The sequence below is a fragment of the Nanorana parkeri genome, unplaced genomic scaffold, assembly GCF_000935625.1.
Source record: "Nanorana parkeri isolate BGI_ZX_2015 unplaced genomic scaffold, ASM93562v1 scaffold474, whole genome shotgun sequence".
Taxonomy (NCBI): Eukaryota; Metazoa; Chordata; class Amphibia; order Anura; family Dicroglossidae; genus Nanorana; species Nanorana parkeri.
In genome coordinates, this window is record NW_017306742.1 from 869,186 (window position 1) to 894,464 (window position 25,279).

Sequence of the window (25,279 nt, forward strand, 5' to 3'; positions counted from 1 at the left end):
CATGGCTCCATGTGCTTGTGGTAGTCCAAACCCTCTATGAGCTCTGAGCTGTTCATTGTCAGAGCGAGTGTGAGCTTACACAGGGCTAATGACCTCCCCTCCCCCACATACAGTGTTCAGTCATGGCTGGTGGCCGCTTGTGCCCAAGGACTGTGTCCCGGGAAGAAGGTCACCATTCCCCATGCTCAGACATACTGATATCTCAGGCTTCTGTAGACAAGCGGTCCAGTGGAAGAAGATGAATATCATATTGGGAAGGGGTTCGCTATTAGGTGTACCTGTCACTTGGCCCTGAATGGCCCAACCAAAGCAGGAAAAGTTAACACCACGGTGGAAACAAAGTCTGTACTATCACGGGAAGTGGTGATAGTAGCATTGAAGATACCTCAAAAAGTTATGCCATAAAACACATTGGCAACTGTTTACAATTTATGAGAAGACTGAAATGAAACCCAAGCACCATAATTAAAAAATGCAATGCATATCTACCCCCCCCCCCCCGGAACCCTTTAAAAAAAAGACATAAAACCAATCTCTCATGATTCAACCGGAGAGAATCCTAACTCGCCACCCAGGAGATCTCTCCGTCGGCCAAAAGAAGATTCCCTTTAATCACGAGCAGATAGCGGCGCTCAGGAGAACATTCCACAGCCGCGGAGAGCTACGAGGCGGCCATTCCTACATAAAATCCCGGCTTGGCAGGCTTCGGCCCTCCATGGGAACAAATTAAAATTGGCATTCCCAAGACAGGAAAGTCGGGGGAAATGAAAAACACGACTAGGGTTTGGCCAAGCCTTTGAAATCCTGTACTGTGCTACTGATGTCAATTAATGAGAAGCAGCATTGTGCCGTGAGGGCCTGCTCGGAAAAATACATTAACACACGTTAAACACGTTTGCACGAGGAGCAGATTAGGAAGTCTTTCGGGTTCCAAAACAATAAAGCCATTAGGCCGAAGCTTGCAGGCTTTTAACTGAACCCGCTGGCTGGGCCTGAGAGGGGATTGTCGCCGCGGGCCCATTTGCAGGGGGTAAAAGGTAGCCGAGGCAGCTGGATTGTTTAACCCTTTCTACTGCTGGGGAAGACCTTGGCAAATATGGAACTTTTAGTTCAAGCAGGACAGCCAAACCACATGGTTCACGTAGGATCACGCAAAATGTAAATGAAAGGAAGCCCCTAGATCTCCAGTTGCTGCCTTAATGAACCCTTCCATTCCCCAAGCGCATAAACACAGTGGCACCTTCATAACTTTCTCCATCAGCCAATTCAAACACACAACTTACCCCAAAACCTGCAAACTCAGTGCTGTTACTGATATGCAAATATCGACTTTTTAATAAAGTCAACAGCTCCGCTTTCATCATCGTCTCTAACCACTCCCCTAGCCTGACATAAGCAGCGAGCAATGGCACTTGACTGTCACAGGAAGGGTGGAGGTGTGTTTGCTGTGATTATCAACATGTCTCCATGCTGTGACATGGGACAAGGCGAGGGAAAACGATGCTGGCACCCAACAGGCCAACCACTGGGCCTTAGGGGACAGACTGGAGCTTTTCAGTCACAAAATATGTTGTCTGAAGGTGAATGGAGGCAGCTTCTGTAAACACTGGTACAGGAAAGTTTTTGCTTTAAAGCAGTGGTTCTCAACTCGTGGGTCGCGACCCAAAAGTGGGTCGCGACACCCTCTGCAGTGGGTCGCGGCGTCATGTCTGACTAAGTTTAGCCAAGGTTTTTTTTTTTTACTTTTAGAGAGAGCGTAGAAGGGTTAGAACCCATTGGGTTGTATATTGCCGTCTGTGTCCTGCTGAAGAGATTTCCCCTAATTTCCTGTTTCTATGATGTGTGTCAGAGAAGGAAAAAGGGGAAATCTATGCAGCATGGACCAAGACGGAAACAAAAGCAAATAATTTTTGTTTTTGGTAGAGCAAACCTCTGTAATCCCCCGGCATCCCGCATTGAGATCCTCCTCTTCAGACGATCGCTTTGGGGAAATAAATGTGACAGTACAGAGTAGAGGATAAATAAACTCTTAAAATATATCTGTTATTGTTCTGAGTGCAAATAGTCAGAAAAAATAAACTGCGCTACATAAAAACCACATTCTTCCATCATGTTGCTATTGACCTTTCACGGAAAGTCCACCATAACCTGTGTCTTAGTCAGTTTTCCCTTGCATTTCAGGCTAGGCTGGTAAGTGGTCAACCATCGTGGTGATCAATGTTTCTTTCCTTGGTCCTAGGCTTGGGTATAGTCAACCATCGTGGTAATCAGTCTTCCATTCGTTGGTCTTAGGCCCGTTTGTGGTCAACCATCGTGGTGATCAGTCTTCCCTTCCTTGGTAGTAGGCTTGGGTATAGTCAACCATCGTGGCGATCAGTCTTCCCTTCTTTGCTAATAGGCTTGCATATAGTCAACCATTGTGGTGATCAGACTTCGCTTTCTTGGTCCTAGGCTTGGGTATAGTGAACCATCATGGTAATCAGTCTGCCCTTCCTTGGTCCTAGGCTGGTTAAAGGCTACCCACTGTGGTAATCAGTTTTCCCTTCGTTGGTCCTCGGCTTGCATATAATCAACCATTGTGGTGATCATTCTTCCCTTTGTTGGTCCTAGGTTGCTTTATAGTCAACCATCATTGTGATCAGTCTTCCATTCGTTGGTCCTAGCCTGGGTTAAGATCAATCATCGTGGTGATCAGTCTAACCTTTCTTGGTCCTAAGCTTGCGTTTAGTCAACCATCATGGTGATCAGTCTTCCATTCGTTGGTCCTCAGCTGGTTTAAGATCAATCACCGTGGTGATCATTCTTCGCTTTGTTGGTCCTGGGCTGGTTTATGGTCAACCATCGTAGAGGTCAGGCTTCCCTTTGTTGGTCCCAAATTGGTTTATGGTCAATCTTTGTAGTGGTCAAGACAAGTTGATGTATATTTGGGAAATTGCATGATTAGCTCATGGCTCCTCCACAGTTTGTTTAAAAAGCTCAAAAAATCCAGAATCATGTTTTGGAACTTTGTAGCTGCCAGTCTTCCCTTGCAGTCTGCCGGTTATAGTCTGGTTTTGTATGAATTCCAGCATTTGTATGTAACTTTCACATTTTCAGTTCCCTCATAGTATAACCTCCGCACAAGGCTCGGTGCCTTAAAAAAAATCGAACTATGAGTCTGTTGCAATTATATTCAGGACAATAATTCACTAATATGGCACTGTTCTTAGTTCTGGTTATGGTCCAAATTTTACTATTTGTGGGCCAGATTTTGACACCTTCTGAGTTGTAATCTACGTTTGCCCAAAACCCTGAGTTTTCAATAATTGCAAATCTGCAGCTTTCATTAAAACAATGCTGGGTGAGCAAGGTTCCATGAAGGTCTTTGTTCAGGCGCTTCCCATCATTGGGTGACATTGCTCTGTCCCTGACTCCCAACTGGGCTCCAGCGTTGTCACTCGGTCCACTGTTCTCACCATCAGGAAACCCACCTTAAGAAATGCAATGCAGCCATCACTGGAGTGCATGAAGACAGGAAGTGGCTGCAAAGAGTCTTCACAAGATCAGTAGAACTAACATGGAACAAAGCATGATACCCAGTGCTTCAGCAGACTACACTCACCGGCCACTTTATTAGGTACACCTGCTCAATTGCTTGATAACACAAATTGCTAATCAGCCAATTACGTGGCAGCAACTCAATGCATTTCGGCATCTAGACGTGGTGAAGACGACTTGCTGAAATTCAAACCGCGCATCAGAATGGGGAAGAAAGGGGATTTAAGTGACTTTGAACATGACATGGTTGTTGATGCCAGACGGGCTGGTCTGAGTATTTTTCGGAGACTGCTGATCTACTGGGATTTCCATACACAACCATCTCTCGGGTTTACAGAGAATGGCCCGAAAAAGAGAAAATATCCAGGGAGTGGTAGTTGTGTGGATGAAAATGCCTTGTTGATGTCAGAGGAGAATGGGCAGACTAGTTTGAGATGATAGAAAGGCAACAGTAACTCCAATAACCCCTTGTTACATCCGAGGTATGCAGAATACCATCTCTGAACGCACAACACGTCCAACCTTGTATCAGATGGGCTACAGCAGCAGAAGACCACACCGGGTGTCAATCCTGTCAGCTAAGAACAGGAAAAAGGAGGCTACAATTCGCACAGGCTCACCAAAATTGGACAATAGACGATTGGAAAAAGTTGCCTGGTCTGATGAGTCTCCATTTCAGCTGCTACATTCAGATGGTCGGGTCAGAATTTGGCGTAAACAACATGAAAGCATTGATCCATTCCGCCTTGTATCAGCGGTTCAGGCTGGTGGTGGTAGTGGTGGTGTGGGGGATATTTTCTTGGCACACTTTGGGTTGTGATGCCATCATATCAATATGGACCAAAATCTCTGAGGAATGTTTCCAACACCTTGTTGAATCAATGCCATGAAGAATGAAGGCAGTTCTGAAGGCAAAAGGGGGTCCAACCCGGTACTAGCAAGCTGTACCTAATAAAGTGGCCGGTGAGTGTATATGTCTTTCAGTTTGGCCCTTCTTGCTGTGGTGAAGGGTTACTGTTTATTGGAGATTGCATTGCAGCTAAGTTATACGTTCACTTCTACATTCAGCAGAGTTCCTCTTTAGGAATTATTTAAGGAAACAATGCAGCCCCCCCTATCACATCATCAGAATCCCCCCTGAGACAGTCTGGAAAAGGTTTTTAATTGGTAACAATGTAAGCGTCCCTCACAGAACTGGCTCTGTTCATTCACTGTCTCCAGAACAGACGTGTCTAATGTGACAGCTTCTGCTCTATGTCAGTGTGAGAGAGACCAGGAGTGGGAAAAAACTCCTTCCAGCCCCTCCGAGATAACGTGTGTCCTTTAGGGAGCTTTATCGGGCAATTAAAGGGAAATAAAAAGGAAAATCTCAGTGCTCAACGAGGCTCGGAAATATTCCCACACATCAAATGGCTACGGAGCAGACAGAATGTCAAATCTTTTTACAGAACTCCAAACGGCAAAACACGCAACTGAATTGCATAGAGCTGAACTGACTTGTAAATTCACACACCAGCGGGCTCATGCTTTCTGTTGATGGGAGAGGACTAGATCTGACTGAGTTCCCGGGTCTGTACACCTGCTGTGCCCATTATGAGGGGCTCCCACCATCCCTGTGCTGAGTTCCCGGGTCTGTACTCCTGCTGTGCCCATTATGAGGAGCTCCCACCATCCCTGTGCTGAGTTCCCGGGTCTGTACTCCTGCTGTGCCCATTATGAGGAGCTCCCACCATCCCTGTGCTGAGTTCCCGGGTCTGTACTCCTGCTGTGCCCATTATGAGGAGCTCCCACCATCCCTGTGCTGAGTTCCCGGGTCTGTACTCCTGCTGTGCCCATTATGAGGAGCTCCCACCATCCCTGTGCTGAGTTCCCGGGTCTGTACTCCTGCTGTGCCCATTATGAGGAGCTCCCACCATCCCTGTGCTGAGTTCCCGGGTCTGTACTCCTGCTGTGCCCATTATGAGGAGCTCCCACCATCCCTGTGCTGAGTTCCCGGGTCTGTACTCCTGCTGTGCCCATTATGAGGAGCTCCCACCATCCCTGTGCTGAGTTCCCGGGTCTGTACTCCTGCTGTGCCCATTATGAGGAGCTCCCACCATCCCTGTGCTGAGTTCCCGGGTCTGTACACCTGCTGTGCCCATTATGAGGGGCTCCCACCATCCCTGTGCTGAGTTTCTGGGTCTGTACACCTGCTGTGCCCACTATGAGGGGCCCCCACCATCCCCAGGTGACAATAGAAGACTAAGCCTGAATAACATGTATAGAAACAGCCATTTGAAGCCCCCGTGACCCCAGGGTGACAACACAGGATCACAATTGAGAGACAGGGACGGCGCATTATCACCCTACAACAGGAAGTGTCTGAACAAGTATTTCCACGGTAGGATCATTTTAATGAAAGCTGCAGATTTAAAAAACATTGAATATGACTTTTAAAATATTAACATGATTTAAATGGAATCGGGTTTGCATCTACTTTGAGTCCACCTCTAACGACGTCCTTGTCCGTCCGTCCCCCGTCAAGTCTCCCCCTGTGCAGGGCAGTCTGGAAAGACTCCAGCAGCGGTCTCACTCGTTGGCGCAGCAGACGTGGCTAATGTCAGCACTGATCGTGGCTTCCAGACATCAGCTGTAACCCAAACAGACGTCATTCGCATTTTCTATCAAATCGCCGTGCAAATGCCATAGGAATGTTAACGTTTGTAGCAGCCGCTGAAACCATAGAACTCTCAGCAGGCCGCAGCAATTACCGCCCTGATCCGCCATACAGATGTGGACGGGCTAATAGGCCTTTGCGTTGGGGTAATGTACACAATTCCCCGGATGCCGGGGATTAACATACCAGGAGGTCCAGCGAGGCAGAGCCGGTCGGCCACCTGCGAGCGAGACGCGGCTAATATCGTCTCAGCCGAAGCCTCCCCGGCGTTGGCCGAGGACTACGCGATTCTCCCTCGTGGTGTCACCGTATCATGTCTGCCATAACCGTCCAAGTCTAGGCCTACCACACCAGCCAGGAATGAGATTTCTGTAAAGGAACAGTGCGCAGGATGATGATGATGACATAACACATGGCTGGACCAATGGAGCCAACTAGCCAAAGCTCCTTAAAAAAGGCAGTCGGCACCTAACTGTTGTTTTCTCTTGTTGTTGTCAATGGAGAAATGCTGCCGGCTCCCGGATTGGACAGAACAACTCCTGAATTCCAGATTTGTCCACCCCTGACATAAAAAATGGCGTATGTGCTTCTTTCTGAGAAAATTCTCTTTTAAGTACCAGGTACTTTATATCTTTTCATGTTAAGTACAAGCAGGCCCAGCGTTACACTTCCAGGTATGTATTACCCCGCACAGAGGTCACTGCACTACCCCTGGCAATAGCTTTTTCTGTTTTTCTCTCCAGGACAGCGCCATCTTTCTTCAAGCGTCATCCAGCGTCACCATTTACGTCCAGGACTGAGATGTCGCCTCCCGTCATGGAAATCGTCCTGCATGTGCAGTTTTTGGCTGCGCTCACAAATGTATTGGCAAAAAGTTGAACATGGCAATACCCTACACAGTAAATAATGAATCCCTTGTAATTTGTACCCATCATGTTAAAGCCCTGAAGAAGGGGGAGGTTCTTGAACCCGCTTTGGTCGTTTTTTACTGTCATGCATGAACCCTTTCCATTATCAAACATTTTTGGACTCTCATTCTGTCTTGCTTGGTGCTCTCATTGGACTGTATACTGTATATGTTTATGTCCTCAACCCTGGATCCCCTTGTATTAGGGATGCACCGATACTTACCTCCGATACCGGAACTTCCGGTCATGGGGAGATCTGCCCTTCGATCTTCTTTTACCCTCCCTCGTTACTGACTGCAGCATCTAAAACTTCTCTTGTGTTGCACCTCTCCTTTGGGGTCCCTCTCCCTTGCTCTGGAAGACTCTCCTCTAATACTCAAAGCCTGTTCTGAGCTCCACAGCTCTGCTCTTCTCACATTATCACACAACCAACTCAGCTTTTCCCTTCCACTCATCCAATTTATTGGTGGGATTTAGATATGCACCGATACTAGTATCTGTATCGATACCGAGTAGTTGGGCGAGTAATGCTCCGCTACCTACATCTTATATCGGAACTTCCGGTCGGAGGGAGATCTCCCTCTGACTGGCAGTGCCGAGGGATCATGGAGCCGGCTTCCTTTCCAATCAGGAAGTCGGGCGGTGGGTTATGACCCGCCTCTCTGATTGGCTAGGAAGTAGGCTTCACTTGTTGCTAGGCAACCTGGTTTCCTAACCAATCAGGAGGCCGGAAGGCACGTAATGACCCACCTCCCGACTTCGTGATTGATCAGGAAGCCAGGCTGCCTAGGAACAAGTGATGCCGGCTTCCTAGCCAATCAGGAAGCCGGGAGGCGCGTCATGATGTGCCGCCCCCTGCTACCTGATTGGCTAGGAAGCCAGCATCACTTGTTGGTAGGCAGCCTGGCTTCCTAGCCAATCAGAAAGCCAGGAGGCAGGTCATGATGTGCCGCCCGGCTTCCTTCCTAGGCAGCCTGGCTTTCTGACCATTCAGGAAGCCGGACGGCACCTCATGACTCTGCCGCCGGGCTTCCTGATTGGTCAGGAAGCCAGGCAATCCCGGCTTCACAGGCAATAGGAAAGCCGGGCGAAGGTTCATGATCCGCCGCCCGACTTCCTGATAATCTGGACACACGGCACCGGTACGGGTGAGTGCCAAAGAAAAATATATTGGTCCATGTACTCGATACCCAAAAACGGTATCGGTGCATCCCTACCTTGTATGTTGGACATCCCATTTTTGTTGAGTGTAGCCATTGTCCTTCATCACATTCCAAGCAATCTTCTGTATATATGAATCCAGCACCTCACCTGTACTTGGTTCTGGAGCTCTGGGATGACTTTTAATGATACAATGTGGAGCTTTTCTGAAACACGACACTGTCATTCTATATTGTGACCCATCAGGAACTTATGTATACAGTTACCGAACGGTCCACTTTAAGCCAAGCAACCTCTCCGTGGTTCCCAAAGGAGACGAGGCGAGGCTTGCCAACTATCACCGGGTGCCTGTAGGTGTCAAGTAGCGCAATCAAGCTTTGCTCGATTCTCTCGCGGTTCACACGCGGGTCAAATGCCCAGGAAAAACATTTGCTGCGGGCCGGTGAGCTGACAGCGGTAAGGAAGAAGGGGGATACTGTTAACACAGCTGCTCGGCGATATTTTTCTTCCTTCTCTACAGATCTCGGCTGCTTTCTTCTCCCCGGCACAGAACTAGGTGACATCTTTTTTAACCTTTGGCTGCTCACCAGTAGGGGAGGGTGGCCCTGATGTGAGCTGGAATGTGCAACTCTCCCCCTTCCAGAGAAAAACCTCTTAACACAAGCCAGGTTACAGCTGCAGTGTGCCTGAGCAGCGCTCGTATTTTATACAACATCGCCCCGAGGAAAAAGCTTCGGCTCTTACAGAATCCTTTTTTCCTGGTGTCCCGCGGCGGGCCGAACAGCAAGCCACCCTCGCAGGCTTCTAAAGGGCCGATCCACCCTTTTATTTTATTTGTATTTTCTCTGGAAGAGGACTTGTTATATTAAAGCTGAAATGGAATTAAAATTTTGCTCTCCCCCATTCCATTACATACCTTATTTTAGATCTGGGGTCTTTGTGCTTCTCTATGCAATGCAGGAAGATCATGACTGGTGGGAGGAGCCGGCTGGGGGCTGAACATAGGTTCCTATAAACTTCAGAACACTCTGCCTCAGTACTCCTCTCAGGAGCTCTCAGCCCAATGGCAAGCAGTGGGTTGGCTGTTGGGAGGAGTTATGCAAATATCAAGAGCCCTCAGCCATAATGCCACCTGTGGGTTGGCTGTTGGGAGGAGTTATGCAAATATCAAGAGCCCTCAGCCATAATGCCAGCAGTGGGTTGGCTGTTGGGAGGAGTTATGCAAATATCAAGAGCCCTCAGCCATAATGCCAGCAGTGGGTTGGCTGTTGGGAGGAGTTATGCAAATATCGAAAGCCTTCAGCCCTAATGCTAGCAGTGGCCTGGCTGTGGGAGGGGTTATGCAAATATCAAGATACCTCAATCCTAATGCAAGCAGTGGGTTGGCTGTTGGGAGGAGTTATGCACATATCAAGAGACCTCAATCCTAATGCAAGCAGTGGGTTGGCTGTTGGGAGGAGTTATGCAAATACCAAGAGCCCTCAGCCCTAATGCTAGTATTCGGTAGGCTGTTGGGAGGAGTTATGCAAATATCTAAATGCTTTGATGGGTGGATGTCAGTCTGGAGGATTGGGCGTCCCTAGACAGGCTGTATTTGCATGCAGATCACCCCAGGCGACACCCACATGTGATGCCGAGCCTCCACGACCTGAAATCCAATCAATGAATGGGGCGGGCCACGAACAGTGAGGCTGGGCTGCTGGACATCCTCCCGGCAGGAAATGAGGCGGGCTCGATCTGACTTTCTGAGTTTTTTTTATTACATAGAGCTGCTTTTCACCTTTTTGTTTGCTGTTTACCAAGCACTGGCTCAAGCTGTAATTCACACATACAAAGAGCTGCCACTCTGTCCGAGGTTTCAATTACAGAAAGGGAGCTTCAAAGAAGGCTGCATCTACCGTGCTGTCCCTTTAGCTAACCCGTAGTGCTCTGGGAATCTTCTGTTGTATAGTAAAGGTTTATTTTCACATGAAAGAGTTAATAGACAGAGGGAAAAAAGAGCTATAACGCGTCACTTTCATATATCATATAAATACGTATGTACAGGCAAAACGATTTTTTTTTTAGGTAAAATAGGGAGAAATAACCCTTTGTCAGGATTTTTTTGGCTGTCTTAGCCTGGGTTGGGGAGATTCACTCTATCTTTTTGTTCTATTTGTTCTGCTGACAATTCAGCAGCAATGGTAGGGACCCCCCATAATGGGCACAGTAGGTGTACAGACCCGGGAACTCAGCAAAGGGATGGTGGGGACCCCTCATAATGAACACAGCAGGTGTACAGACCCGGGAACTCAGCACAGGGATGGTGGGAGCCCCTCATAATGGGCACAGCGAGTGTACAGACCCAGGAACTCAGCACAGGGATGGTGGGAGCCCCTCATAATGGGCACAACGGGTGAACAGACCCGGGAACTCAGCACAGGGATGGTGGGAGCTCCTCATAATGGGCACAGCAGGTGTACAGACCCAGCACAGGGATGGTGGGAGCTCCTCATAATGGGCACAGCAGGTGTACAGACCCAGGAACGCAGCACAGGGATGGTGGGAGCTCCTCATAATGGGCACAGCAGGTGTACAGACCCAGGAGCTCAGCACAGGGATGGTGGGAGCTCCTCATAATGGGCACAGCAGGTGTACAGACCCCGGAACTCAGCACAGGGATGGTGGGGGCTCCTCATAATGGGCACAGCAGGTGTACAGATCCGGGAACTCAGCACAGGGATGGTGGGAGCTCCTCATAATGGGCACAGCAGGTGTACAGACCCGGGAACTCAGCACAGGGATGGTGGGAGCCCCTCATAATGGGCACATCAGATGCACAGATTTGGGAACTCAGAGCTAAGTCCTCAAGAGATAAAAGAGACTCTTAGTTGGGTTAACGCTGTAGCTTGAAATATCCGTTTTGGGTGAAGTGACTCTGAAGCCCTCATCTCCCATGGAAATGTCAACTATCATCAGAACATATGTGATTTTTTTTTTACAGGACTTTTTGACTTTGTCAATTTGGTGGGATTTGTAAACAGCGCTGATTATTTTAATCAACAGCAGGGCCTGTTTACCAGGCACGGAAAACCGCGGGCCCCTGGGAAACAGAAACATTCTGTCTGAGATGATAACAGGCTGTAATACGCGGAGAGTCCAGGGAGGGGGGCCGGCTAATTGGCACCATCGGCTGGACTCTGGCCCATTCCTCCCTTGCAGCTGTGCGGCCAGATGTCCACTAGGGGGTGCCGGACGTGACAGCTGGTGACACGGGTCGGTGATTAAAGGGCATTATTTATAAAGGGGCAAAAAGCTGTGAACACGTTTTTTTTAGACTTTTTATGCTTTTATATATATTTTTTTACATTTTGCACAGACTAGGAAAGGATTAAAACTAGTCATTCATTTTTTTGCTTTACGTGTCTAATCGGTGGACATTTGGGCTAAAAGTACAATTTAAACAAAACGAACACAACAAAGCCTATTGCATATGGAAAGGTTCTGACACATGCATTAACATTAGGGAAGCATGATACCATTGTTTCAAGACAGAGTATGAGTACCAATACTTTTCCTCAAGTACTTGCTGATACCAACTACCAAAACCTTTTTTTGTGTCATGTGACCATTTTCCTAAAACAATACAGAATAATGCTTTTAGGACAATGGTGGAATGCCAGGGTCCAGTTGCTGCGACCGCTGTGATCCTGGTGGTTCTGCCACTAGTTCTGCCTTGTCTTCAATGCTCACTGAATCCATCCAAGAATTTTTATTTAAAGGACCCTTAACAAGAGCGTCCGATAATTGCACAGACCTGAGTAATGGGATCTGAGATTTCAGGAGTAATATAGGGGAGATATCTTTCCATGTTTGCATTTATGTTGGCACAATCATCATCGTCAGCAGCAATAACACGTATATAATAACCAGGCATACGGGCATACAATGCCGCATGCCATCCTTGTCCGAGAGTAAACAACGGATGATTAGTCTGAGATCAAGGACAGTACCAGAAATGGCTGACACGCCCAGAAAGCAATATTTCACATTCACATGAACGCTTCCAGACATCTTTATCTAGCATAACTTTTGGGCCCCAGAACAATGACACATTGACATCTGATGGTCCCAGAAGAATGACACACTGACATTTTCGGGTCCCAGAGCCGTGATACACTGATACTATGGGGTCCAGAACAATGACTCACTGACAGTTGAAAGGGTCCCAGAACAATGACACTTGAAGGTCCCAAAACAATGACACACGAACAGGTAGGGGTCCAGAACAATGACACACGAACAGGTAGGGGTCCAGAACAATGACACACGAACAGGTAGGGGTCCAGAACAATGACACACCAACACGTAGGGGTCCAGAACAATGACACACCAACACGTAGGGGTCCAGAACAATGACACACCAACACGTAGGGGTCCAGAACAATGTTACACTGACACTTGGGGGTCCAGAACAATGGCACACTGACACTTGGGGGTCCAGAACAATGGAACACTGACACTTGGGGGTCCCAAAACAATGACACATGAACACGTAGGGGTCCAGAACAATGAAACACCAACACGTAGAGGTCCAGAACAATGACACACTGAGACTTGGGGGTCCAGAACAATGACATATTGACACTTGGGGGTCCAGAAGAATGACACATTTACTCTTGCAGGTCCAGAACAATGGCACACTGACAGTTGGGAGTCCAATTAAACACTGACACTTTGGGGTTGAGAACAATGTTACACTGACAGTTGTTGGGATCTCAGAACAATGTTACACTGACACTCGGAAGCTCAGAACAATAACACACTGACACTTGGGGGTCCCAGAACAATAACATACTGGCATTTTGGGGCCCCAGGAGAATAACACACTGTCAATTGGGCTTCCCAGAACAATGACACACTGACACTCAGCATCCAGAACCAGTGACACTAGGGGGTCCAGAACAAAACCAGACTAAAACATGGAGATCCAACAATGATGACACACTGCCACCTAGCAATTCCAAAACAATGCTATACCGACAATTGGAGTCCATAACTATGACTCACAGACACTTGGGGGCCTTCAAACGATGACACTTGGTGGTCCCAGAACAATGACACAGTGGCCCTTGGAAGTCCTAGAACAAAGACACATGAGACTTGAAGGTTCCGAAAAAATGACACACTGCCACTTGGTGGCCCCAGGACATCTATGTATTGACGCTCAGGGACCATAAAAACACACTGAGACTTGGAGGTCCCTACAAAATTCATACTCTATAAACGTTTCCCGACTCTCGCAGTCTTTCCAGCCCAAGCAGGGTTAAGTGCCGCCTGTGTGTTGTGCGCACTGACTGAGAGGCATGTTGGGACAGGATCGATGTAGACATCCCATCTTATTCCTCGCACAGAAGATCAGATGTAATCTACAGATTGGATCTCATGATGGCCTTTGTTGGGGATAAGCCGTTAAATAAACTGTGAGTGAGTGAGCAGCCACTTAATTGTGCCGAGCTGATCTCCGGATGGAGTAAAATAAGCATTCAGCGTGAACTGCAGCCATATATTGGCCAGCAGGAAGATGTTACAGAAGGACACATATGACACACTCATTATTGGTTCTATTATACTAAATTGGTATTAAATAAATAGTTGGACCCGGAATGGTCACATGTGTCTTTTAATTTTTTTTTAAGCATTCCAACAAATTTTGTATGTAAAATCAGTCAGACATCAAAAATGTCAACATTTCCACGACTTTGCATTCCATCAGAAGATGTTTTCTTCTTCATTTTGAAGCCAACCTAAAAATTGAAACGCTTGATCAATCAGATTGATGTGTAAGTAGGTAGCTATTACTGGAGTCAGGAGGAACAGGGCGGCTCCTCACTTTAGAAGGTTGGGGAAGGCAGGTATTGAATATTTGATGCTTGTAGATCCATAATGACTAGAGAGATGGAGGTCACCTGACTTCCTCAACTGCTTTATCATATTTCCATCCAATATACCAACATGCAATAAATACCAAATATTGCTCCAACCTTGTTCCTATCTTACTCTAAACCAATGCCGCAAACTCCATCTTGCAGCCCTTTCCCCAAAGAAAGAATGAATTCCTGCATCACACAGTCATTCACCAGCCAAACAGCAGCATGTTCCCAATTCTCCTGGCCTCCACCAAGCTGCTTATATTCTCAGGTGATCTGGACCCCAAGCTAGTGGGGTCCCATTCTTAACTAACCTTTGCCCAACTATACCGAAGATGCATTCTTCACCCCTAAAACTGGTGCCTTGTGTTCAGCTACTGGGCCCAATACAACAACACCAGATATTTCCATTTCAGGTAGTGCCTGATGGGTCTTCCGGATACCCTATAACAGCCCTTGGGGACTCCAGAGGTGAGGTCCCTCTGTCAACGTTTTTAGCTTGACTCCAATCAAGAGATTTAGGTGATATCACCCATCTTGAGGTGTTCCTACTCCAGCTGCATTCTCCATAACATAAAATGGATTGAGAATCCAACTAGCAGCGTTGGAGCCCCTTGTGGTGGCTGTGCCAGGTATACAGAGCAAGTAAACCAAGTCTCACCAATGGAGCTCCCAAGAGACAGAAGGAACTTCCAGGCGATTTAACTCTCCAGAACCAACCAAAAGTCTAAACATCAGTTCTGGGTGGACTGAAATATCTCTGCACTCTTCTCTGCCTTCTCTCCACCCAACTTACACTGTGCCCCTGTTTTGGTAAAGATGGTTCAGCATGCATTCATTTACCCCGGGCGTTTTAGAATAGAATTGATAATCTGCTACCAGTCTTTTGTGACTTTGATACGGTACCACACAAACGCTTGCTACACAAGCTGAGGGCTATGGGCATAGATGAGGTGGTGTGTACGTGGATAGAGAACTGGCTACGGGAACGTGTCCAGAGGGTATCTGTAAATGGCACCTTTTCAGACTGGGCTAGTGTAATGAGCGGTGTGCCTCAGGGTTCTGTGCTGGGTCCCATATTGTTCAACTTATTTATTAATGACATCGGGGAGGGTGTTAACAGCGATATTTCCGTGTTTGCGGATGACACCAAAATTGGGAGGGTAATAGACACGGACTTAGACATTATAACATTACAGGAGGACCTGGATAAAATAGGGGGAGGGGCATTAATGTGGCAGATGAGGTTTAATGTCGATAAATGCAAAGTAATGCACTTTGGAATTAAAAATAAACAAATGGGTTATACAATTATGGGTATGCCGCTGGGGAAGTCAGAAATGGAGAAGGATTTGGGGGTCATTGTAGACCACAAACTGAAAGGTAGTTTGCAGTGCCAGGCTGCTGTAAACAAAGCTAGCAGGGTCTTGTCCTGTATTAAAAAGGGGATGTATTGCAGGGACAAGTCTATAATTTTGCCACTTTATAGATCATTGGTTCGACCTCATCTGGAGTACGCGGTCCAGTTCTGGTCACCAGTACTAAGAAAAGATGTCCTTGAGTTGGAAAAAGTCCAGCGAAGGGCAACCAAACTAATTAGGGGTATGGAGGACCAGAGCTACGAGACGAGGCTACTAAATTTAAACATGTTCACATTAGAGGTGAGGAGATTAAGGGGGGATATGATCTCCATGTACAAAATGTTTAATGGTGGCAGCAACATTAGCGATAAACTGTTTAAAATTAACTCCGTTACAAAAACTAGAGGCCACCACCTAAAATTGGTGGAAAAAAAATTCCAGCACAAGGGGCGAAGGGGGTTCTTCACAGTAAGATCAGTTAGGGTCTGGAACTCACTGCCACAGACAGTGATTTCAGCAAATAATGTGGAATTGTTCAAGAAACTTTTGGACGATTTCTTAAGGGACCGTAATATACAGGGGTACGGGTAATATACAGGGGTACAGGTAATATACAGGGGTACGGTACTCCTAGAATGAGATCCTAATAGGTTGGACTTGATGGACTAATGTCTTTATTCAACCTCAAATACTATGTAACTATGTAACTATGTAAAGGGCAGCAAAACGGCAAAGTTACTTTTCTTGTTTCTAGTGTATCTGGGCAGTGTTGTACGTCATCAACACTTCAAATGAACCAGTCGGGACATATAATTATGTACGAAAATAACTGACTGCTACAAAGAGACTCAAAGTCAGCCACTGAGGGACACAGCTTGCCCTGACTCACTATGATAGACACAGGACAGACAGACAATCTTCAGCTTAAACCTAAATTACTACATGAACTTGAAGCCAAGTTGAGTTTAGTCCATACTGAGGGGAAAAAAAAAAGTCCTTCTCATCCTATGGAAGACCTATGAAAAGTTTGGTCTTTACCATGTACATTAGACCCGGATCAGTCCAGTCAGTTCTACATGATCCAGAGAAAAAGCCCAAGTTGAGTCCTTGGTGAGACACAGCAAGGCCTACTGTGGACCATGCTAAGTAAAAGTCAAGCTCAGTCTGGGTCAGGACCAGCTCAGTCTAAGAAGACAAGACTCCAACCTAATTCAACCCAACTAGAAATTGGTCACTTGGTCTTTTCCAGGGATTCCCAAAAGGTTTGTTAGCTTTCGGTGAATTATACTCTCAGACAGCGTATCCTAGCTTTGCCCTCTGGCGAGAGGTGAGGAGCTAACATGCAACCAAAGCAACATACACGCGTGTATTCCATAAAGAGATGATGTCAAGCAGGCACTATAGAGGCAGAGCTCTAGGATAGGATAGACAGTAGGATGTAGGACAGGCTCTACGATGGACAGTAAACAAACAAAAAGGGGTCTTGAGAACAGCACTCATAATTCACACAACAGGATGCTAAAGCGCTGACAGGTCTACCAGGAACTTATTACCCTTCCACACCCCTCATTTTGTAGTTGAGGTTAAGGGTGACGCCAAAGGCACGCTAGTGTTCCGGCACTGCATATTTCTATGGCCACCACCATATGTCATGCCAGATACCAATGTTCTTGAGGCTATAGAACAAAAAAACATGGGGATCAATTCAGTGGACAGTAGACCAGTAACTTCCCTCAGGGCGTGCGTGTTTCCTGCCAGTTCCTCAAACTGGTCACATGGAGACAAATGCAATCATTCAGTCTGTTTCGGTGTACACCGTGATCAGCCAGATTCCCCCATACTAGGACATATGGGTCCTCCTCAGTCCAGCTAATGAGACCCTGACAGAACTCTGTTGTCTCGAAGCAGCTAAAGAGGTGCCAGAAGCTGTCGGGTCCAGACCAGAGATGAATATAGTTTTTCTTCTGTGCTAGATGAAAGATTCATCCGAAGTGTCTTTCTAATAATTTAAGTGCAGGGCGGAGGATCCTGTAACGCAGCCATTTCCTCTGCCCTGGCAGGGATGTAAAACCGGAGGACGGCGAGGATAAGATATACAGAGCGTCACTGTCTACCGTAGCTGGACGCCAAAGGCTATTACTCCTGTCCGGCCGCTAGAACGCTCCTTAAAGGGGAAATGGAGCTCAGACTATGTCATGCTCTAGCAAAATAAAAGACACAAAACTACCATATAGCAAAATTAAAGCTGGTCAATATTATAGTCTGTGAGGCTACCGTAGATATAAAATGGTGCTCGTCAGACTTGAGGTCCATTCCTCGGCCATACAGAGTATCATGGGGATGATCGCTGTGCAAACTTTTTCTATAGAACCAAATCATACCTTGGCAACTGACGCACAAGGAAGAAATGAGCAAGGCTGACAACTAGGGATGCACCGATAATAGGAACGCTGCCGATACCGAGTATTTGAGCGAGTACTCCGGATTTCGTCTGACCGGCAGTGCCGTTGTCAGGGTACCATGTACAGGCGTCCTCACACCTCATGCAGGTACCCACGCAGGATGACCAAATTAATATGCCCACACAGGATAGGGTTCTATGCACACAGTTTATTTGCTACACAACAACAAAAGCTACAAACCCCCTCAACTCCCCACAGGTTTAGCAGTGACGTAATAAACCCACCGTTGGGACAAACACACACCTACAGCCAGGGGGAAGCAACAAGGAGGGGTAACAGGCCTGCAGATATATGGCAGGCCTCAGGATAAAAGAAGAGTGGTCAGGTACAAGCCGGGTCGTTAACAGGAGGGCAGCAGCACGGTAAAGGAACAGGATCCAAGAGAGTGGTCGAGTAACAAGCCGGGTCGGTGACAGGTGTGCAGATAGGAAGCAGGGTTTCAGGAAGCAGGGTTTCAGGAAGCAGGGTTTCAGGTTTATGGGAATCAGTCAAGTGCAGGCGACGCAAAAACTGAGCCAGCTTCCTGACTGCAGTTAGGGCCTAAATACCCTCCCAGGAAGCACCAGGTGATGGGATGATCTGTCACAGCTGGGGCACACCCGCAGGTGAGTACTGGAGCTGCAGGTTCCTTACAGTCCCTGGCTGCTGGAGACACCCGCAGGCGAGCACAGGAACTGCAGGACATGGCTCCAGCACCACCTGGGGGTGCTCTGGATCCTGACAGCCGTAGGGGAACTTGGAGCCGGCTTTCCGTGCGATCAGGAAGCTGGGAGGCGGGTCATCACTTACCGCCCCGGGTTCCTGATTGGCTGGGAAGTCGGTTTCCCGGCCGAGCACAATCAAGACGGCCAAACAACATGGAGCCAGCTTCTCGGGCAATCAGATTGCCTGGGAAGCCAGCTCCATGCCAGCGGAAGCACCGGTATCGGTATCGATGAGAACCAAAAGCAAAACATCAGAACTCGTACTTGATACCCTAAAACCAGTATCAGTGCATCCCTACTGACGACACTTCTGGGGGTTTTGAAGCAGCAGAGGCAGGGTTGTCAGCTCGTTACAGGAAGTTAGGAGCTCACTGGATTTCTGGCAGGTCAACATGTATTGTTCTGTTTTGAATCGGTAAAGGGATGAAACATGTGGAACACTTCATACATTGAAATGATATGCTGTGACCTCTGCAACACTTAGTGGTCCCTCCCGCTGCCCCTACTTCACGACAGGACACAGGAGGCCATTGGGAGGAACCATCGAGTGCTGTGGGGGAGACAGTAGATCGACACTGTCTTAGAAGACACTTCCAGGGAGGATTTCACTGCAACCGAGCGGCGTTCAGGACAGGTAACTATTCCCCTTTTTTGAGGAAATTTAGGTTAGTTGATGTAAGTGAATGAACTTCTCTTGATATCTGGGAGTGTCAGTGCTAGCAACAAATCAGATCTCTGCTCTGGTGCACATCTCTTCAAAAGGAACCGGCAAAGAGGAGGAGAGAGTGGAATGATGACCCATCAACCTGCTCCGATCAGCAACCTGAGGGGGTGTGTCCTTGACCAATCTGTGCTGCTGCTCCACCGGAGGTCTAGAATCTGGCTGCCCTGCCTGATGTGGCTGTGTGTAGATCACAAAACCGGCTGTGCAGAACTGCCAACCCTTCAGTTCCTGCGTACGTACGTATTCCAGCTTTCAGCTGCTAGCCCCGGAGTTCATCCTGAAATACGATCGAGCACAGACGCCCTGACTGTGACATCACGTCAGCCCCATTCTGTGATGTCACCGCTTTGAAATCCCCTTATTGCTAAACTCGTAAATATCACATGATCACGCGGTGAGTCATCGGCAGCAGCTGCTGGTGACTGTGCGACACTCGGAGAGCCGAACCCGCGTAAAATGATGCAGATTTTCCCCATGCAAAATAATAATAAAAAAAAAAGGAGTCATTAAACGTCCTCCAGCTTTAGAGGGTGCGGACTGTCTGGCTGGGGTGCAGAACACCCAATTTACGACGATCTGGACGTATGCGAGGACTGCCAACTGGCTGATGTGAAGGTTCGGCGCTCAGGACAAACATGCCAACCTAAAAGTCATGGTACGCATGCACAGATGTGGTCCTTGTAGAATCAAGCTAGGCGGTGATGGGATGCAACATGGCATCGGAAGATGAGGATCAATTGGAGCAATGCTGAAAAACACTTAAAGTGCATGTCCCGTACAATACCTCTCTGCAATATATCCACGTTCATCTGTGAGCTTCTAAAGTCCTCTCTGAGCAAACAAAACTCTGCTTCTGCTACACTGAAATACCAAGGAGTGTTATTGGCCCCATCGGAATTCTCCGCTCCAGGACTACTTAACATAAGAGGGATGTACTCTGTAGTCCACCGGGAGAAACCTCAGCCAGGGCTGACAACGCTGCCTCTGCTGCACTGGAATCCCAAGCAGTGTTGTCAGCCATGCTTGAGGTTTCTCCCGGTGGACTACAGAGTACATCCTCCCAGGAAGTTGGGAGCTCACTGCAGGAAGATGTGAGCTTGCTGGATTTCTGGCAAATCAACACTTGTATTATTGTACTTGCAGCATATTTAAAGGAGAAGTATTGGGAGAGATTGAGAACTGAGCGATCACAAACTGCTGATCGTTCAGTTCACGGTCTTCTCCATGCAGGAGAGAGACTGTCACTCCCCGCAGGGATTCACACCTCCCCTCTCTGTTCCTTCAGCGCTCATTGGAGGGCGCTTGGTGATGATCGGCATTTTTGAAAATTGCTTCTAAATTCCCAATATCTGCCCCGTAATACAAATGCATATTAAAGTGATATTAAAGTCAACAGGTTTTTAGGCTATTTCAATGCTGATGAAATCACTTACAATGGACGCTGCTTCTTGATGTTTAAATGTTTAATTTCCTGAGCACTGGCCCTGGTATCCTGTTTTAGGGTGACTCCTTGCCCTTACAGGGTCCTATGGAGCCATGTATGGGTTTCCTCCGGGTACTCGGGTTTACCCCAAAGACATGCTGGTAGGATAAATCTGTCTAGATTGGTCCTAGTATATATGTGCCATAGGGACCTTAGATTGTAAGACTCCTTGGGGACAGGGACTGATGTGAATGTGTAGTATTTAAATCAGAAATGTCACCAGCAAATCAATGGACGACGTCCAAAATAAAGCGTCTTTTTTTCACGCATATGGTCAGGTCAAAAATGCAACGTTTCGGGGGCCACGCAGGGTCCCCTTCATCCCAGTCATATTAAGACAGTGTGTTATGTTAAAGGGTATGCCCCCCCCCCCAATGTTAGTGTAAGGACTTACCTTAAATCATGCCTCTTTATCCGATCAATTTCTTCCTTTACATCTGTCCCTCCAGCGCTGGTGCGGGTCTCTGATCCAGCACTGACCCCTCTGTCCTCCTCTTCTCTGATGTCCCACGGAGTCTGTGTCCTCCTCTTCTCTCATGTCCCACGGTGTCTGTGCGGGTCTCTGATCCAGCGCTGACCCCTCTGGCCTCCTCTTCATTGATGTCCCACGGTGTCTGTGTGGGTCTCTGATCCAGCGCTGAGCCCCCTGTTCTCCTCTTCTCTCATGTCCCACGGAGTCTGTGAGGGTCTCTGATCCAACGCTGACCCCTCTGTCCTTCTCTTCTCTCATGTCCCACTGTGTCTGTGCGGGTCTCTGATCACGCGCTGATCCCTCTGTACTCCTCTTCTCTCATGTCCCACAGAGTCTGTGAGAGTCTCTGATCCAGCGCTGACCCCTCTGTTCTCCTCTTCTCTGATGTCCCACGGTGTCTGTGCGGGTCTCTGATCCAGCGCTGACCCCTCTGTCCTCCTCTTCTCTGATGTCCCACGGTGTCTGTGAGGGTCTCTGATCCAGCGTTGACCCCTCTGTCCTCCTCTTCTCTGATGTCCCACGGTGTCTGTGTGGGTCTCTGATCCGGCGCTGACCCCTCTGTCCTCCTCTTCTCTCATGTCCCACGGAGTCTGTGAGGGTCTCTGATCCAGCACTGACCCCTCTGTCCTCCTCTTCTCTCATGTCCCACGGAGTCTGTGAGGGTCTCTGATCCAGCACTGACCCCTCTGTCCTCCTCTTCTCTCATGTCCCATGGTGTCTGTGCAGTTGCACGCTGCTCCATGGACTTATCTTGTGTCTCTCCTCGTCTCCCGGCCAAACATCTGAACTGCGCATGAGCCCGTCCCAAGATCTGCGGCCGCCCGAGACTCTTCAGATGTTCGGACGGGAGCGTGCGGTGAAGACGCAGGTAAGTATTAACCTGTTTCAAAAGGGTTTTGTTTTTTTTAAAGTTTTGCTGGCAGTAGATATATGCAAAAAAATTTGAGGGTTTAATAACCATTTAAACCTGATGAAGGGGACCCTGCGTGGCCCTGAAACGTTGCATTCTTGATGTGACAATATGCGTGAATAAAAGACGTTTTATTTTGGATGTTATCCATTGATGTGCTGGGCGCGTACACTGTGATGCGCGGCGCCATCCGCAGTCACTTCAGCACCCATCTTTCAACATTCGGTAAGGAATGCGGCAGTTATCTACAACTATGTCTAGTATGTAAAACGCGTAAATAGTCAGCGCCATATAAACACCAATAATAAATCAAATCGGATGACAATATGGTCATTGCTTAGGAAACACAGCGCTCAGAGCAAAGTGAACCCCACTCAGTCAGGGTTTACATCTACGTGGATGTTGTTTGCTACAAATTCTTTATTATCTGTCCAAAAAAAGGAATTTTCAGCACTCGGAAAACTTCTGTCACCGTTGAGCGAGAAATGCCCAACCGGAGTTATCTTTATATCTGTCACGACAAACATAACACTTGTTCATAACATTAAAAAGCGAGCAGCCAAAAGCCTGCACGCTGCACACCGAACGCCCTTCCCTCGCTCATTCCCCTTAGCCAAGTCGCTCTTTTGAAGCCGGCCATCATCTGGTTTCAGCCTCTCTGGCACAGAAGGGGTTCTGGCAAGCAGCTCGAAAAGATGTTATTATGCCGCCTAATGGGACTGTGTCCATTCACGCTTCATGTTGCAGGGTGAATCACCGAGGGCCTTGCTTTGAACTCTTGCTGAGCTCCCCAGCTTCCTGCTCCCTTCTCATCCTATACAGTAATTACGACTTCAAAGGAGAGAACAAACCTGTCAGGTCATGTACAGTCCCGTAGACTGCCGGGACGGTTGTCTGCGCTGCAGACGTGCACCTGAAAAACAACGCGCTCGGCTGCGCGGCTCTCGGCACGCCGAGAGACGGCAGCTTGCGGGAGTGCTCAGGCAATACAAGGGGAGGCATACCGTCAAAAAGTCTTTACACAAAGAAATAAAAGCTTTGCTACATCCGCACAGAAGAAAAAACAAATCCAACTGCAGCGATTTTAAATTTTAAACACGTAAATCGCAAATACGATTCTAAGTCGTCACCGGGTCTGCCACTCACAAGTTCGGTTGACCACCACCGATAACCTGACAGCTTCCACAATTGAAAGGTGGAGTTAAAACGGAATCAAAATGAGAAAAGAAAAAAAAACACCAATTGCGCCGAAAGTGACCGGGTTTCCGTTCCGTAACTTTCCAATTCCAACCCAAAAATGGGTAGGAAACACCCCCCCCCCCCCCCCCCCCACGAAGCCGATGTGTTTAAATAATCCAGAGCTGTCTTGCTCATTTTCTCTTCAACAAACTAATGAAATTTGAGTTTCAAACGAAGAATATAAATCCCTAAATGGTCCTTAAAACAAACAATTTCTGCGATTTCTGTTAAAAACGCTTTTAGTTACCGACCGCAAGTTGCACTTTTGTAAGCAATTCACCGACGGCACAACAGGACGGGGAAGGGAAGGTGTGCTTGAAGGAACCAAAGGGCCCCCTACTTAATCAGGGTGACGCACAGCACATCCTAACGGGGAGATCCTTCCAGCCGTAGGAAATGATCGCATTTGTTGATCAAACGCGATCATTTGTAGGGAAGTATTCTGGAAAATTAATTGTAAGTGATAAGTCTTTTTTTGGATTGGCCGTAAGTGGACGTTTGGGTATTGATCACCAATCTAGTCGTCAACACAGAAAGACCCAGATAATAGCACGCCCTCCCTTAGCTTCCTGTTGGCTTTGAGTGGGTACCGACAGGGCTCTGTGCTTCCTATTCATTGAGGAGAGAGTATAACCAGACAGGTTATGGTGGGGTGGACTAAAAGGAACCAAATAACCCACCTCAAAGCCAAGTGCCAAGCACAATAGAGCCTTCTGAAGACTGAACTTCTCCAGATATCTCATTTACATCCCAAATCCCCAAATTAAGGGGTTTTTATATCCGACCCACCCCTGCCCTAGAACGAATTATAGGACTGACCCTTTGGTACTTACCTAGGTTGACAAAACTCATGACCATGTCGGCATCATTGAGGAAGTTGCTGTCTTGCTGGATGGCCAGCGGCGGACCCTGCGTGGTGAAGATGGGCTTATACGGGTACGAGAACCCCTCAGCTTCTTCCTCCTCCACCGTCATGGCGTTGTACAAATCCAGCATGAACATGGGGGCCGAGTTCTGCTTCCCGTACAAGTGCGGCCGCGGTCTGTGCGGCAGCCCCAAGATGGACAGTATCTCCCTCTGCATCTCCCGGCGCTCCTGGCTGCGCAGCCTTCTTTGGATGAAGCTGGAGTGGACCTCATTGTCCAAGGTGAAGTCGGCCAGGATGGACCTCAGCAGCAGGTAGCCGTAAAGCAGCGCGGACGTGGTCTTGGTCTTTAGAAAAACATTCATTTCCCCTGGATGCGTAGGGCGAAGCTCGGAGCACCTGCAGTTCTATCCGAAGGGGAGCTCATAAAGAGAGGACCATGAAGCCAAAGCGGAGCATGGACTTGGAGAGCGGACCCTGTCCGGGGCTTGCTGGTGGCTTCCTGAGCATCAGCTAAAGCCGGCCATCTCGGCAGACTTTTTTTGGCAGGGTGTCCGAGTAATGCAGGAGTGGTAAAAGCTCCGCCGTTTGCCTCCTTCAGAACCCAACGAGTCTGCCCTGTTCCTTTGCAAAGTGTAACTGGTGGTTTGTGAATGCAGAGGCAGCAGGAGGCTGAATGTGATGGGAGGGGAATCTGGGAGGAGGGAGTAAGAGCAAAGAAAGAAAGTTTGGTGCACTGCAAGATACCACCAGGTTGCTTTTCTGGATGTTCAGAACACTAAAGCTGTAAAGAAAAAAAAAAAGTAAGGATAGGCAGAGTCCTAATGATTAATTTAAAGTAAACAGATTAGGGATGATCTGCGTCTCCTCTGCTTGTCTAAGGTCAGC

General features: G+C 47.9%; 1 protein-coding gene across 2 annotated transcripts in view; it reads right to left on the bottom strand.

Annotated features, from left to right (window-relative positions):
- The window catches only part of BMP7 (bone morphogenetic protein 7), a 52,148-nt gene extending 27,066 nt beyond the window's left edge, over window positions 1-25,082 (bottom strand). Inside the window, exon 1 of one of the 2 annotated variants that reach the window (XM_018560676.1) lies at window positions 24,360-25,082. In XM_018560676.1, the coding sequence (XP_018416178.1) occupies window positions 24,360-24,756 (397 nt within the window). In that variant the 5' untranslated portion in view covers window positions 24,757-25,082. The remainder of the gene's footprint in view (window positions 1-24,359) is intronic. The other variant, XM_018560675.1, reaches the window with a different exon arrangement.
- Between the last annotated feature and the right edge of the window lie 197 nt (window positions 25,083-25,279).